The sequence below is a fragment of the Syngnathus floridae genome, chromosome 5, assembly GCF_059516105.1.
Source record: "Syngnathus floridae isolate MCC-2025c chromosome 5, RoL_Sflo_1.0, whole genome shotgun sequence".
Classification (NCBI taxonomy): Eukaryota; Metazoa; Chordata; class Actinopteri; order Syngnathiformes; family Syngnathidae; genus Syngnathus; species Syngnathus floridae.
Window position 1 is genome coordinate 18,570,747 of NC_142417.1, and position 15,306 is coordinate 18,586,052.

A 15,306-nucleotide genomic window follows, 5' to 3' on the forward strand; every position below is an offset into this window, starting at 1 on the left:
ACTCAGTGGAACAAAACTATTACAAGGAGTAGAGGTGGTGAAAGTAGATAAGTTTAAATACTTGGGGTCAACTGCCCAAAGTGATAGAGAGTGTGGCAGAGTGGTGGAAAAGAGAGTGCAGGCAGGGTGGAGTGGGTGGAGAAAGGTGGCAGGAGTGATTTGTGATCGAATAATATTTGCAAGGGTGAAGGGAAAACTCTTCAAGGCAGTATTGCGACCAGCTACGTTGTTCAGCTTGTACGGTGGCACTAACAGAAAGACAGAAGGCAGAGCTGGAGATGGCAGAGATGAAGATGATGTTAGGAATGAACATATCAGAGGGACAGCCCAGGTGGGAGGCTTTGGAGACAAAGTCAGATAGAAGAGGAGGGACCCAGGGTATATGAAAGGGAAGCAAAAATGAAGTTTATGGATGTGATCCGGGAGAACGTGCACGTGGTTGGTGTGACAGAGGAAGATATAGAGGACAGAGTGAAATGAAAACGATTAATCTGCTGTGGCGACACACTTAAATAAACAAACAAAAAATAGGGCACATTAAGCAACGCACACTCACACAAACATACAAACAGAATTACAAAAACAAAAGGTATAGTAAACTTTCGTTCGAGATCAACTGAAGTCAATTCACTTGGAAACCGCAATGTACTTGTACAAATGTCCTTGTTTTTTCTCATTAATTTCAAAGAATTTACATAAATATCAAACTCAACTAGAAATACCTGAGAACTTGGAAGGGATTTAAACATTATTTTGTGCAAGTGTACAAGGAAAACTTGCATAAGATTGTTTACAAAGTTCTGACCATGTACAAAAAAATTTATTATATATTTTGAATGAATTGCAATGGAATGACCAATTTTAGCACATCTAGATTCTCAAAATCTCTTCAAACTTTCAATGACACAGAGCAAGTTCAAAAGAAATGTAGAATCGTCTCCCAATCCCTCCCACAGAAGGTGTATTTGTCTTCCATGCCAGTGAACTTGGAGAGTACATAATTGCGAGGATAAATATCCATCCATCCATTTTCTGAACCGCTTGTCCTCACGAGGTTCACGGACGTGCTGGAGCTTATCCCAGCTGACTTTGGGCAGTACGCCCTGAACGGTCACCAGCCAATCGCAGGGCACACATTAACGAACAACCATTCACACTCTCAGACAATTTGGAGTTGACAACTGGCCTACCATTTAGAATGTTGGAGGATACCGTAATATCCGGAGGAAACCCATGCAGCCACAGAGAGAACATGCAAACTCCACACAGGGAGGCCGGAGCCAGAATCAAACCCACAACATCTGCACTGTGAGGCAGACGTGCTAACCAGTGCGTAGTACTTTAAATTGAAGCTCTCTTATTTTATTTGAAATACAGAATTTATACAGGCATAACCATGTTTGTCATCAATTTATGTTATTTGATTCTGAATTCTAATAAAGACCTTCCTTCAGGAGAAATTTTATTATAGCTACAGAATGTATTTCTAACATTGGAGCATTTTAGTTAATATAGTATCAATTTCTCTAATTGTGAGAGAAAGAGTTTCATATAAAATAATTGAGCTAATTATATGTATAGCATACTTCATACAACATGAAACTATTTCCAAAACCCAAAATTTCCAACGTCTGTGTTGTGAAGGAATGCTCTATTGCAGTGTTTGACAATCACTGTGCCGCAGCACACCAGGTGCCGTGAGAGACATTCAGCTGAATAGAAATAAAGGGAGCAAGACGCTCTGAATCCTGGCTCAAGTGTTCTATACATGAGTTTGGCTGGCTGATGAACTGTGACAACGTCCACGAAGTACATAACGCACAGGTAGATCAGGACAACAGGAGATTCATGTGCAACCATGACTCACTTTTGTTTTTCGCAATGCATGATGTCCCCCAGGTTAGTGTAGTGTGGCAATTATCTTGACGGACACTTTGCATTGCTTTGAAAGATAGACTATACTTGATGAATTTGTTGAACCATACTGGTTGTACACAGCACTCTGCCAATATGTTTAAATACGTTTTAGTACGACTAGTAAATTACAATGTCGCATCGCTTCCCAGCATTACGGCAACCGTGGTCAGGGGGTATCACTGAATAGCTGTCGTACCCGCGAGGCTATTTTATTTCAAAATAGGTTGTTCCGTTAATGTTTTAGAGTACGTTTACGCATCAATAACCAACGGAATCATAAATAAGCAACGCCATTGTGTTAAATCAGTCTTTAGTCGGTTCCGATCACTTTTAAGGGAGAGAGTTTGAGAAACGTGATTGTTTACAGGGGGCTGACACAACACTTTGCCGAGGCTCATGGGAGTCTGCAAGCTGAGGCTCATGGGAGTTTGCGGGTGGCTAATGCTACAATGATAGCTTCTATACACACGAGGCTATTTCATTTCAAAATAGGCTTCTCCGTTAATGTTTCGAGTAAATTTACGGATCGATATGGAAGGGAAACATAAGTAAGCAGTACCAATGTGTTAGATCGAACTTTAGTCAGTTCCGATCATTTTATAGGAGATAGTTTGAGAAACGCGATTGTTTACAGGGGGCTGCCATGACACTTTGCTGAGGCTCATGGGAGTCTGCAAGCTGAGGCTCATGGGAGTTTGCAGGTGGCAAATGCTATAATGATAGCTGCTATACGCACAAAGCTATTTCATTTCAAAATAGGCTGCTGCGTTATTGTTTCAAGTAAATTTACGGATCGATATGGAAGGGAAACATAAGTAAGCAGTGCCAATGTTTTAGATCGAACTTTAGTCAGTTCCGATATTTTATAGACAATAGTTTGAGAAACAAAATTGTTCAAAGAGGGCTCATTGATTATTGGCTAGTGGATGCATACCGCAACACAGTCAACATCAGTTTGTTGCAGTATAGCTTCTATTTTATGCGGCTTTTAATCGGGTGCGCCCTATATATGAAATCATTTCTAAAATAAAAAAATCAATTAGGGTGTGCCTTATAATCCAGTGCGCCTTATGGTGTGAAAATTACGGTCCTGTTTCCACTTAGCAGAATTTCGTTTTTTCGCAGTAAATGCGTTCCAAAACCACCCGCGAAAAAAACGAAATTCCGCTCAGTGAGAGATCACTGTATAAAGTATTTAATACTTGGAATAATATGAAATATAGAATAATTATAATGTTGGTTTATTAATCTCCATTTTTTTATCTTGCTCCCAAGTTTGTTTCATTTACTTTATTCAGTCGTTTGCTGTAACTGACCACTTTAGATATAGTATATATATATTTTTTTTAATCTCTAGAACAGTAGTTCTTAACCTGGGTTCGATCGAACCGTAGGGCTTCGGCAGAGCCTCCACTGCGGACACACCTGATTTATTGTGTAAATTCATGATGACGCATATCTGAATTGGTCTCGCAATGGCAACAGCAGAAGTCACGCTGATTTGTAGGTATGTCATTTGTTGTGAGTTCATGCATTGTGTTGTTTTTGTTCTTTGAAAAAGGTGATGTTCCTACACGGCTCATTTTGTGCACTAGTAAAAAACATCTATGTCTTGAATTTGACAAAAATATATGTTTATTTTTCACTAAAGAGGGGTTTGATGAATGCGTGTATGAAACTGGTGGGGTTCGGTACCTCCAACAACAAGGTTAAGAACCACAGCACTAGAACTTCTAAATTTCTTTGTAATTTAAATTGCATTACATATAAAATGTATTGTTGTTTACATCAGCCTAACATGTTTGCAGGCCAAACCCAGTCGACTCCACTGCTCCCACTGTGATGAGACATATAGTCTACCCCAGAATGGAGCCATCAAGCTATTTAAAGAACTTCGCTGTCCACTGGATGACTTTGAGCTCGTGCTGTGGACGTCTGGCACCCGAGGCAAAAGTTACTCCCTGTGCCCCTATTGCTTCAGCAACCCGCCTTTCAGGGACATGAAAAAAAGTAAGAATACTATATTACTTAGTCTGTAGAGTTTATGGAATTGCTGTTTTTATTTCCATAAGTAATTGCGGTCCTTCTCTGGGTCGATGGCCCCCTACACGGAATTGCATACGTATTGATAGGGTTATTCTATTAAGTAACAATAATACATGCACCAGAAAGAGACAGGAGACCAACCTGAGCCACCAATACCTGTTGCGCAACAAGGGAAAGTGGAGCTCTCGGCTCTCTAAGGTCTTTCGAAGTTCCACTTCCCTTGTACTGCGTTTTATTGCATTTGACCTGGTAAGAGGCGGTTCCAAGTTTCACGATACCCTCCCATATGGAAATGTGTGTGCGTGTGCATGTCTTGTATGTGTGCATGTCCGGTGCGTGCTTGTGCGTGCGTGTACGCGTGCGTGCTTGGGGCAAGAAACCTGTCATGCTTTGAGAAGTTACAACAAGCATGTGTTTTTATATGACAACATTCGTCCAATGTTTTGGTGTGCTTGTATGGAGGTGAATCACATCTTTTATCATATCGTAAGTAGGCAATGTCTCCTTTCTCACATGCTGCTTTCACTTGTGAAATCAGGTCTTTTTGCGTGAATACCTTCTGTCCTCTTATATCTATATATTTGATCCCTTGAGATATTCTGCATTTTGTAGAATCCTTGTTTTAGCTTTACTTTTTAACAAGTTTAATAACAATTTGCCTGGGTCTGGCCCTTTCAGGTTTAGGTCTAACTGTGTGATGTCCACATCAGGTTGTAGTTTTTTGTTAAAAAAAGAAAAATAGAATCAATACTTTTAAATCAGTGTCTTCCCATGTTTCACCTGGTGTCTCTTCAATTCCATCATTCACCAAGTTATTTCGCTTTTGTCAGTTAATAAGAGTTGACTATCACACAATTTATAGATTTCCGTTTGCATATTTTTGTCTATCATCTGATTTAGTTTTTGTAATTTTATTGTCATCAACCTTCTGTGTGAAGTGTTTACTGGCTTTTATCACAAAGTGCAGTTCCTTTGTGATATTATCAAGTCGTGCATTATATACTATATATTACCGCAATTTTCTGACTATAAGTCGCATCGGAGTATAAGTCGCACCAGCCATAAAATACACAATGCAGTGAAAAAAAAACATATAAGTCGCACCGGAGTATAAGTCGCACTTTTGGGGCAAATTTATTTGTCAAAATCCAACACCAAGAACAGACATGAACCAGCAACAATAGGCTAAACGATACGGTATGCTAACGTGACATATACACAAACGAGGAGCTGAGAACGGGCCTGAGTAAACACCGATGGTTTGATAAACGTGTTAAGTATTACATAAATAACACGTTTATCAAACCATCTGTGTCACTCCAATTCATTAAATCCATCGATCGTCCTTTACGTAAACAATGCCGCATATGTGCCACATATGCGCCGCTGACGTCGGACTCGTAAGTTGCATTTCTAATTATTCCACAGACCCATATAACTATATATAAAGTATATTTGAAATAACTATCATATAACAACAATATTATCAAACCGTCTGTGTCACTCCTAATCATTAAATCCATCGATAAAATTCCTCGTCCTTTATGTCAACAACGCCGCGTGCGCGCCGCACAGATCTAGTAAACAACTATATTGTAGCGTTAACAAAGTACCAGGAAACACGTGGGTTTGGTAAACGGCTCTTTATTTAACAAAACAAGAGTTCAACGAGCCAACAACTACTGAACTGTAACGACAAAAACATATACAAGTTGCTACACGAAATAAAATATATCAAATAACTATAACATAAATACGTTTTTTAAACCTTGTGTCACTCCAAATCATTAAATCCTTCAAATGTGGGGCCCTTCGTCATCCCGTGATAGAATCCTTTGTCCTTATGTAAACAACCGCTGCGCTGCTGACGTCACTTGCAGGTCAAATGACAGTAATCCCTTGCTACATCGCGGTTCATTTATCGCGGTTTCACTACATTTTGAATTTTGAAAATTTGAGAAAAAAATTCACATAAGTCGCTCCTGAGTATAAGTCGCCCCCCCCTCCCAAACTATGAAAAAAAACGCGACTTATAGTCCGACAATTACGGTATATATTATACTGAGCTGGTAATAATATATATTATATAATCATTGACCAACTCAGTGGCCTTGTGGTATGAGTGTCCGCCCTGAGACTGGGGGCTCGTGGGTTCGATCCCTGGCTGAGTCATACCAAAAGACTATAAAATGGAACCCAATGCCTCCCTGCTTAACACTCACCATTAAGGGTTGGATTGGGGATGCTGTGAAGAGCTGCGCCCCACAGTCATTATAAGCAATGTAAAGCTTCTACTATGGAAGCTCGTCTGAGGACAACCTAACTAACTAATACAGTCCAGTATCATTTTAACAAAACCTTGTTTTTATTTTTGTTGTTGGAGTGTTTCATTTACCTGTGTAAATATGTAGTAATCCTCAGGCTTTTGTTATCATGTTTGCTTTGGTGTCATGTTTTGGTGCTAGCAGCTGGTGCTGGACTCACTGAGTCGACCGCTGCCTTTCGCTACTGGTGCCTGGGGTTGCCATTATTGGGGCCTGGTGAATCGGGTTACCGCTTGGCTTTCTCATCCCAAGAGCTCTCTGCTCACCCGCCGCTCTAGCTCGAAATGTTGCTCCTTGCCGCTCACCGCTAGCTTCTCACCTCGCCAGATTACCATGATTAGGATTATTTCAGATTTTATTGAATTAACAAATATTTTAGGTTTCATATTTGTTTACATAATGTTTTATATAATCGAAACATTGTCCATAATTCATGTTACCTTCTGTGGTCCTACCCAATTCTCCTAGATGTAGGATGCAATGAATGTACCCATCCTTCCTGCCAGCACTCTCTCAACTCCTTGGGGATTGGACAATGTGTGGAGTGTGACAGTGGAGTTTTGGTGCTGGATCCAACTTCTGGGCCAAAATGGAAGATGTCCTGTAATCGATGCAATGTTGTTGTTAATTTCTTTGAACATGCGCATCGAGTGCAGGTAAGATATGAATGGTTTTATGTTGTCCTGTAAATGATCTTTTATTCTCTATATCCCTGTATTAAATGCAAAATGTATACAGTAATGATAATTTTAAACTTTTTCTCAGCACAATCATGAAAGGCTTTAAATGAGGTGGTGGGTCACAAACATTTACCTTGTCGTATTTGCTAAAAGGAAGACATCATGAAATTTCTCCCACAATTTAAAGGTGTTTTAATTGCATGTGCCCTGCGAGCATTTTGACGTCTACGTCTATATTCTAATCCAGGGGTGGGCAATTAATTTTTACAGGGGGCCGCATGAAAAACCTGAGTTGTGTCAGAGGGCCACACCTACGATAACTTAAACCTGCTCAATTTTCTTCCATTGTAAAATGCATTAAATTATTTATTTTAAATAGTTAGTACTGGTAATTAGAAGAATACAATTATTCTGTTTATGTTTATATTAAGCTATGTGAAATTGTGGTGTAAAGGTCAAATAAAAAAACAATCATTAATCAGTACAATTTATTCTTAGCGTCTTTAACTTTTCCTCAAATGACAAAGCCGCTGCATCTCTGGTTGTGAAGTTTGATAAAAAGTCCTTGTTGGGCTTTCAGTTTTGCTAGCAATGCATTAGCCTCTGATGCGCCCTGTTTATCAGACAGATGTATTTTTTTCTCATGCTTGGTCGTGCAGTGGCGACCTGTGTACCACAAATCAGGCACATGGCTTTACCTTTCATTTCTGTAAAGAAATACTTGGCAGTCCATGTCTTGTTGAAAATACGGCGCTCCTTGTCAACTTTTCTTTTCTGAGGGTCAGCACACGTTTCTCGGGCAGCATTACTTCGCACTGTTCACCTTCACGCACAACTCACATACACGTACGCTATACGGAAAGTCAAAGTCAGCTTTGTCAATTTCTCCACATGCCAAAGACACACAAAGAAACCGAAATTTCGTTCCCCCCTATCCCACGGTGACAAGACATGGCTCACAACAGACAAACACGTAAACAAGTATAACAAAAGCGTGCTGAATAAATAATGAATAAATAACACAACAAATAAATTAATAAATAAGTGGAGCAAAAAAAAAAGGAGCAAGTGCGCGTACAGCAGACATTCCCCAAAATTTTGACTTACCAATTCTAAGCTTAATCATTCTGTCATTTAGTCTTGCATCCTGTTTGTCATTTATTTCCTTGGACATCATGTCAAAGGTCTCCAGATCAGTCATGGGCACCGTCCACTCTCCGTGTCACATTCTGAATGAGAGTTGAGGCTCCTCAGCCCAGGGATTGCCAGAAGGGGCTCCACGATGACCTTCAGAAACTCTGAGAATAAAGAGAAATTGAAATACAATACTCACTTAAATTACTGCAGCTATGACCTCTTTTTAAATGACTAATGCCAACAACCGCTCCCTGGCCCAAGATTCAAGATTCAAGAGTTTTTTATTCGCCATGTTTGAGCGTGCCAAACAAGGAATTTGACTTCGGTAAATCACAGCCTCTGTTCAACATTTAGGTGCCTAACAACAACACTCAGCACATGTGAAGAACGAAAGATATTCTCAGACATCCCCAGATCTTAAACTCCCAAGAGGGCAAGGAAAAACTCAAAACTCCAGCTATGGGAAATGAGAAACCTTGAGAAAAGTCCACAGATGGGAGGGTCCCTCTTCTAGGATGACCAGGCTGCAATGGATGCAGGGAGGACACATAGTACAAACAGTGTAAACAAAAAGGTGTGGAAAGCAGGATGTTATTGCACAGTAATGACTCTGAGACTCTAAGAGTGGTGTGAGTTCATCAGAGCGACAGCCTGGGGGAAGAAGCTGTCTTCTCCAACCATCCCACCCTGCCCGAAAACCTTAACCATCATCCCAGTGCCGAAGAAGTCGTCCATCTCCAGCCTGAATGATTACCGACCAGTGGCCCTCACTCCGGTGATCATGAAGTGCTTTGAGAAGCTGGTTCTTCAGCACATCAAAGATTGTCTCCCCCCACACCTTGACCCCCACCAGTTTGCATACCGGACCAACAGATCCACAGAGGACGCCATCGCAGTAGCCCTCCACTATGCGGTGAACCACCTGGAGCAGCAGCAGAGCTATGTCCGGATGCTCTTTGTCGACTACAGTTCGGCATTCAACACCATCCTCCCGGACAGACTCACCACAAAGCTGGACACCCTCGGACTCCCCTCTCTCACATGTGCCTGGGTTAATGACTTTCTGACCAACCGAACCCAGGCTGTGAGAGTTGGCCCCCACCTCTCCTCCACCTGTACGCTGAGCATCGGCTCCCCACAGGGCTGTGTGTTGAGCCCCCTCCTCTTCTGCCTCTACACTCACGATTGCAGACCGGCTCACAACCGGATTGTCAAGTTCGCCAACACTGTGGTCGGTCTCATCTCCAAGGGCGATGAGGCAGCCTACAGAGAGGGGGTCCTGAAGCTGGCTGACTGGTGCTCAGAGAACGATCTCGCTCTGAACACCAAGAAGACTAACGAGATCATCACAGACTTCAGAAGGCATAGCCCTGAGCCAGCTCCCCTCTTCATCAACGGCGAGCAGGTGGAGAGGGTCCACAGCGTCAAGTACCTGGGCGTCCACATCTCTGACCGGATCTCCTGGTCAGAGAACATCACCACCATCGTCAAGAAGGCCCAGCAACGGTTACACTTCCTGAGAGTCCTCAGGAGGTACAACCTCAACACCAACCTGTTGCTGACCTTCTACCGCTCTTCCATCAAGAGTCTGCTGATCTACTGCATCACAGTATGGTTCGGCAGCTCCACCGCCGCTGACAGGGAGAAGCTGCAGAGAGTGGTGAAGGCAGCTCAGAGGATCATTGGCCGCCCTCTCCCCTCCCTTACGGACATTTACACTGCCCGCTGCCTCAGCAGAGCTAAGGCCATCTCAGCGGACAGCTCCCACCCTGGCTCCGCCCTATTTGACCTGTTGCCCTCTGGAAGGCGCTACAGGCAAATGAAGGCCAGGACAAACAGACTCAAAAACAGTTTCTTTCCCAAAGCCATCGTCGCCCTCAACTCCAACCGGCACTGATGACACTTTCCTCCATGCACTACTACCGCACTTTATCCACACTACTGTTTCCTATTCTTCATTTACTTTCCTATTATTCATTTACTTGACTATGTTCCTTACTGTATCCCTCCTTAGTTTGTGGTGCTCCTAAGGACGGGGACACCGGGGCATCCTTCTTCTTCTGTTGATTATTTATTTGTATCTATTTATAACATGACTTGTACTTTTATCTACCTCTCATGCACTGAATGGAGGCCTCCAATTTCATTGTACTATGTCGAATGACAATAAAGGTTTTCTGATTTCTGAAAAAAAACTCTTACTTTTTCCTGTTATGGGCATTTCACACTTACTTCCTCGCTGTTGAAGAATGAAGCAATTAACATTTCTCCAATGATAAACTTTGCCCTGTTTGAAAAAAAATTGTGGCATTCTGTTTGTGCCTTTGAATGTGGTGCAAATTAATTCGGCTGTTGTACATATCCAATCACGTTATTTTAAAATAGTACTGATAAAATTGCTTGTTCTACAAGTTGTTATCCAAATGATGAAAATGTACAGGGTAAACCTGAGTTTTATTTTGCACTTTGGCATCTCCCATGTTTTCCGGAGTGTGAAAGTCAAGGCAATGACATGTCATAAATGCAAGTTCCATATTGAAGATTGCAATTACAACATACACTTTTTGCATATGCGTGACAGTAGCTAAGCATACATAAGTATATTCAAACTACCAATAACAGATCAATTTCCAAAGATAACGCAAGGCAGTTGCGATAAATTTTACAATCAAGAATAAATCAAAAATCAATCTGTACCTTGTGAAGTCCGGTCAGTTTTTAATACAGATGCTCCTCTTATCTCAAGGCTTGGAGTCTGAAAAAGGGAAAGGGAAAGGGAAAAAGAAGATGTCTGATTTGACAATTCACCCATTAACTGCTGTTAATAACATGACACAACACAATTTTAACTTTTGAAGTGATTTTGCCTTAGAGTTCCAAGGCCTGTTGAGCGCAAAACAAAGTTAGGTGCACATTTTAATGACATCAGAAGATAAACACCTACTTTTTCACGTGCCACTCCTTGAGCTAAATCTGGAGTCACAAATCACTACATGGGTAAAAAAGGGAAATTACATCTTTGCCATGCCATCATCTCAAAGCTCATCCAGAGTGTCTGCTGTACGCGTTTTTACGCTCCTCTTAATTAATTATTTATTTATTTATTGTTGTGTTATTTATTCATTATTTATTCAGCACGCTTTTGTTATACTTGTTTACTGTTTGTCTGTTGTGAGCCATGTCTTGCCACCGTGGGATAGGGGGGAACGTAATTTCGGTTTCTTTGTGTGTCTTTGGCATGTGGAGAAATTGACAATAAAGCTGACTTTGACTTTGACTTTGAGTGAATGGTTTTGTAACTTTTTGGTACCCTGCGAATCCCTCCCCCCCTAGTCGTTATTTTATTTTACTTATTTTATTTTGCTCCACTTGAGCTATTTTTTGGGCATACACTATCTAATGTATTTAATTCAATCCCCCACATAGTCAGACAATCTACAAGTAGACGCATGGTTCAAATTGATAATAGTTTAAAATTCTGTACATTATTTATACAACTTATAGCTGGTTCAGAGTTTTATATTTTAATTTTGTCATCTATTTTAGGTTATTCCATAGCCCTAATATCAGGTTACAGAAATAAACACACTTCACACGAATAAATGTTTTTTTAAAACAAAGCATCACAACTTCTGTACATTATTTATACAACTTACAGAATAGTTTTGGGTTTAATATTTTATATTTGATGGATTTAATTTTGTCATATATTTTAGGTTATTCCATAGCCCCAATGACGCTTTACACGGATCAATGGTTGTTTAAATCATATTTTTTGGGGGTTTAATATGATCATATTTGATGGATTTAATTTTGTCATCTATTTTAGGTTATTCCATAGACCTAAAATCACGTCACAGAAATAACCACACTTCACATGGATCAATGGTTGTTTAAAACAAAGCAACACGACTTCTGTACATTATGTATACAACTTACAGAATGGTTTTGGGTTTAATATTTAATATTTGAATATTTATTTTTGTTGTCTATTTTAGGTCTATGTGTAGACCTAAAATAGACGTCTATTTTAGGTCATTATAGACCTAAAATAGACATCTAAATTAAGTCTATGTGTAGACCTAATATAGACATCTAAATGAGGTCTACATATAGACCTAATATAGACATCGAACAGGTTTCAGAAATAACCACACTTCACCCGGATTAATGGTTGTTTAGAACAAAGCAATGCAACCTCTGTTCATTATTTATACAACCTACAGCTGGTTTATGGTTTAATATTTAATGGATTTAAATTTGTCATCTATTTTAGGTCTATATATAGACCTAATTTAGATGTCTATTTTAGGTCTATATATAGACGTAATTTAGACGTCTATTTTAGGTCTATAAAATAACCTAAAATACATGTCTATATCAGTTTACAGAAATAACCAATTCACATGTATAGATCAATATGCTTGTTAAACACAAATCCAAGCAACATCTGTACATTATTTATAAAACTTACAGCTGGTTAAGACTTTAAAATTTTGAAATATGATCATATTTGATGTTTTTAATTTAGACATCTATTTTAGGCCTATACCGAATCCAATTTTGGACGTCTAAATTAGGTCTATACAAGACCAGAAGTCTAATAGATGTCTATGGCTGACAGGGTCTTTTATTGTTTTTGTTGTGTCTGATGTTTATATTGTCTGTTGATTTATGTATTTAATTCAACTGAATTTGCCCCCCGGCATCAATAACCTGCCTATTGACCTACCTAATCATTTCCTTTTAAAACCCCGCAAGAGAGTCCACGTCTCAAAAACTCCACCATCCGGAAATTAGGACTACCCGCTGACTTCCCCACATCACAGCTCTTCGGTGGTTGTGCGCAAATTTCCAAGATACGCATGTCTGTCAGAGGTCTGAATGCAAGAGTTGCTTCACCTTGAAAGTGCGCAAGGCAGGCGTTTAAGAAAAATTACTTGGGCGCAAATGGGAGAATATACCCATTGGTGAGTGAGCTATTCTATAACACTTAATAAAGCCTGCATTTCTTATTTCCGCAGGTTGCTCAAGAGAATTGCAATGCCTGTGATGCTTCCCTGGTCACAGTAGACTTCAATAAAGCCCGCAGCCCACTGTCTGCTGGTGATACCCAACACACCGGCTGTGTTTTCTGCGATTCACTCTTCCAGGATCTTGTGGAGCTTAAACACGCAACCATGAGGCACCCCATGCACCGGAGTGGAGGTACAAGACGAGGGCGAGGCAGGGGACGTCGTGGCGCCCCAAAAAAGCCAAAAGACAAAATGGCTGAATTGGCAGCGTACTTTGTATAGTGTATTACTCTAGCGTGTCATCATTTCATTTTATTTTTGTACTCAACATAATTTCACATACTGCGGGTATATTATCTTCGTAATACTTCAAGTTGATGTTTCCTAGCTGGTGTGTGGAGACATAAAAGTGGCCCAGTAACAACTGGCGTAACTGTTTTTCAATTTATTGTTTTATATTCAGGTCCTATAGGTGGTTTTTTTTCATATAAATGTTTACTGTAATTATTTGCTGCAAATTGATAAGAGTTTTTAGGCTGATGCTAATTATGTTATTTGGCAGAAAAGAAATTAATCTGAATATTAATTCAGACAAACATTACAGATGAGCAGTTCAGAAGATGGATCGATGGAATACCTTATTTTTTAGGTCTCCTATGTATCTCAGTACAGCATTTTCCCTTCATTGCCATGGAGCATTCATGTTCTGAAAGGAATTCTGTCGCCTACTGAAGGCCATCGCGAACCACCGACCACCTGTCCTTTTCCCGCAAGCAACCATCCACGTCCAAGCACCTGTCACCATCCTCTGTTAGCACTGCTTCTCTGTTGCACCTGCCAATGTACCAGTCTTCCAATTCCTTTTTTGTCAATAAAAAGATTTGACTCACTTGGTCATTCTGCCCAGTTTCTGACAAAAAGTGTATGTTGAACTGGTTTCCCTTCGCTTAGATCCTTATTTAAAAAGCAACTCTTCTTTAACAGGGCAATTTTCTTCTTAAAATGCATTGTTTTATCTCAATGAGATGTCTCGGTCTGAACACTCAGGGATGCCATATAAAAGATTACTTGAAATGAAGAATACAGACTGTAGAAATTAGGTTCCAAGGTCCTTGTTAGCTAGAAAATCAATATGCTCATATTAGAATAAGAATAAGAAAAGCAAAAACATTAGTAACAAAACATAATAGTTTGCCGGAACTATTACAAAAGTTTGAAAAGTCAAAGTCTGCTTTGTCAATTTCTTCACATGCCAAGACACAAAAAAATCGAAATTACGTTCCCACTATCCCACGGTGACAAGACATAGTACACAATATACGTACATAAAAGTAAACAACACAAAAAATAAAAACAAGAAGGCACAAACAATGAATAAATAAGAGTGATGAATAAAAAATAAATAAACAAATAACATAATAAACTAGAAAATACAATTTCTGGAGAAATTGCGTGTGAAGGCGAAGACTTTGAATAACTTCTTGGGGAATGATGCCGAATGATGTTGAAATGAGTTGAATTTCTTGAGAATTGTGGAAAATAGAAGTGTAATACGAAATTTTGGAGAATTTGGTTGAATTTCAAATTTGGAATTTTAGTAAGTGGGAAGTTGTGGAATAGGTAGGCAAACGATGAACAGTTGAAAGTTGGAATGAGGTGAATCGCTTTAAAAATGTAGAAATTAGAGTAGAAAAACGAAATTTTGAAAAATTTTGGTTGAATTTCAAATTTGGAATTTTTGGTAAGTGGGAAGTTGTGGAATAGGTAGGCAAAAGATGAACAGTTGAAAGTTGGAATGAGTTGAATTGGTTGAAAAATGTCGAAATTAAAGTAGAAAAACAAAATTTTGGTAAATTTCGTTGAATTTCAAATTTGAAAATTTGGAATTTTTTGTAAATTGGAAGTTGTGCAATAGGTAGAAAAAAGATGAACAGTTGAAAGTTGGAATGGGTTAAATCTGTTGTAAAATGTAAAAGTTAAAGTAGAAAAACGAAATTTTGGAGAATTTGGTTGAATTTCAAATTTGAGCATTTGGAATTTTTTTGTAGGTGAGAAGTTGTGGAATAGGCAGGCAAAAGATGAACAGTTGAAAGTTGGAATTGGTTGAATCGGTTGAATAATGTAGAAATTAGAGGTGAAAAACAAAATTTCGTGAAATTTTGTCGAATTTTTAAACGTGAAAACGTG

At 39.5% G+C, this 15,306-nt stretch overlaps 1 protein-coding gene across 3 annotated transcripts in view; it reads left to right on the forward strand.

The window, feature by feature from the left end:
- top3b (DNA topoisomerase III beta) overlaps positions 1-14,008 on the forward strand; it is a 112,910-nt gene extending 98,902 nt beyond the window's left edge. For 2 of the 3 annotated variants that reach the window (XM_088377360.1, XM_088377364.1), the window contains 3 exons: positions 3,726-3,927; positions 6,756-6,943; positions 13,129-14,008. In XM_088377360.1, coding sequence (XP_088233486.1) covers positions 3,726-3,927; positions 6,756-6,943; positions 13,129-13,401 — 663 coding nt within the window. In that variant the 3' untranslated portion in view covers positions 13,402-14,008. The remainder of the gene's footprint in view (positions 1-3,725; positions 3,928-6,755; positions 6,944-13,128) is intronic. The other variant, XM_088377362.1, reaches the window with a different exon arrangement.
- Positions 14,009-15,306: the final 1,298 nt, after the last annotated feature.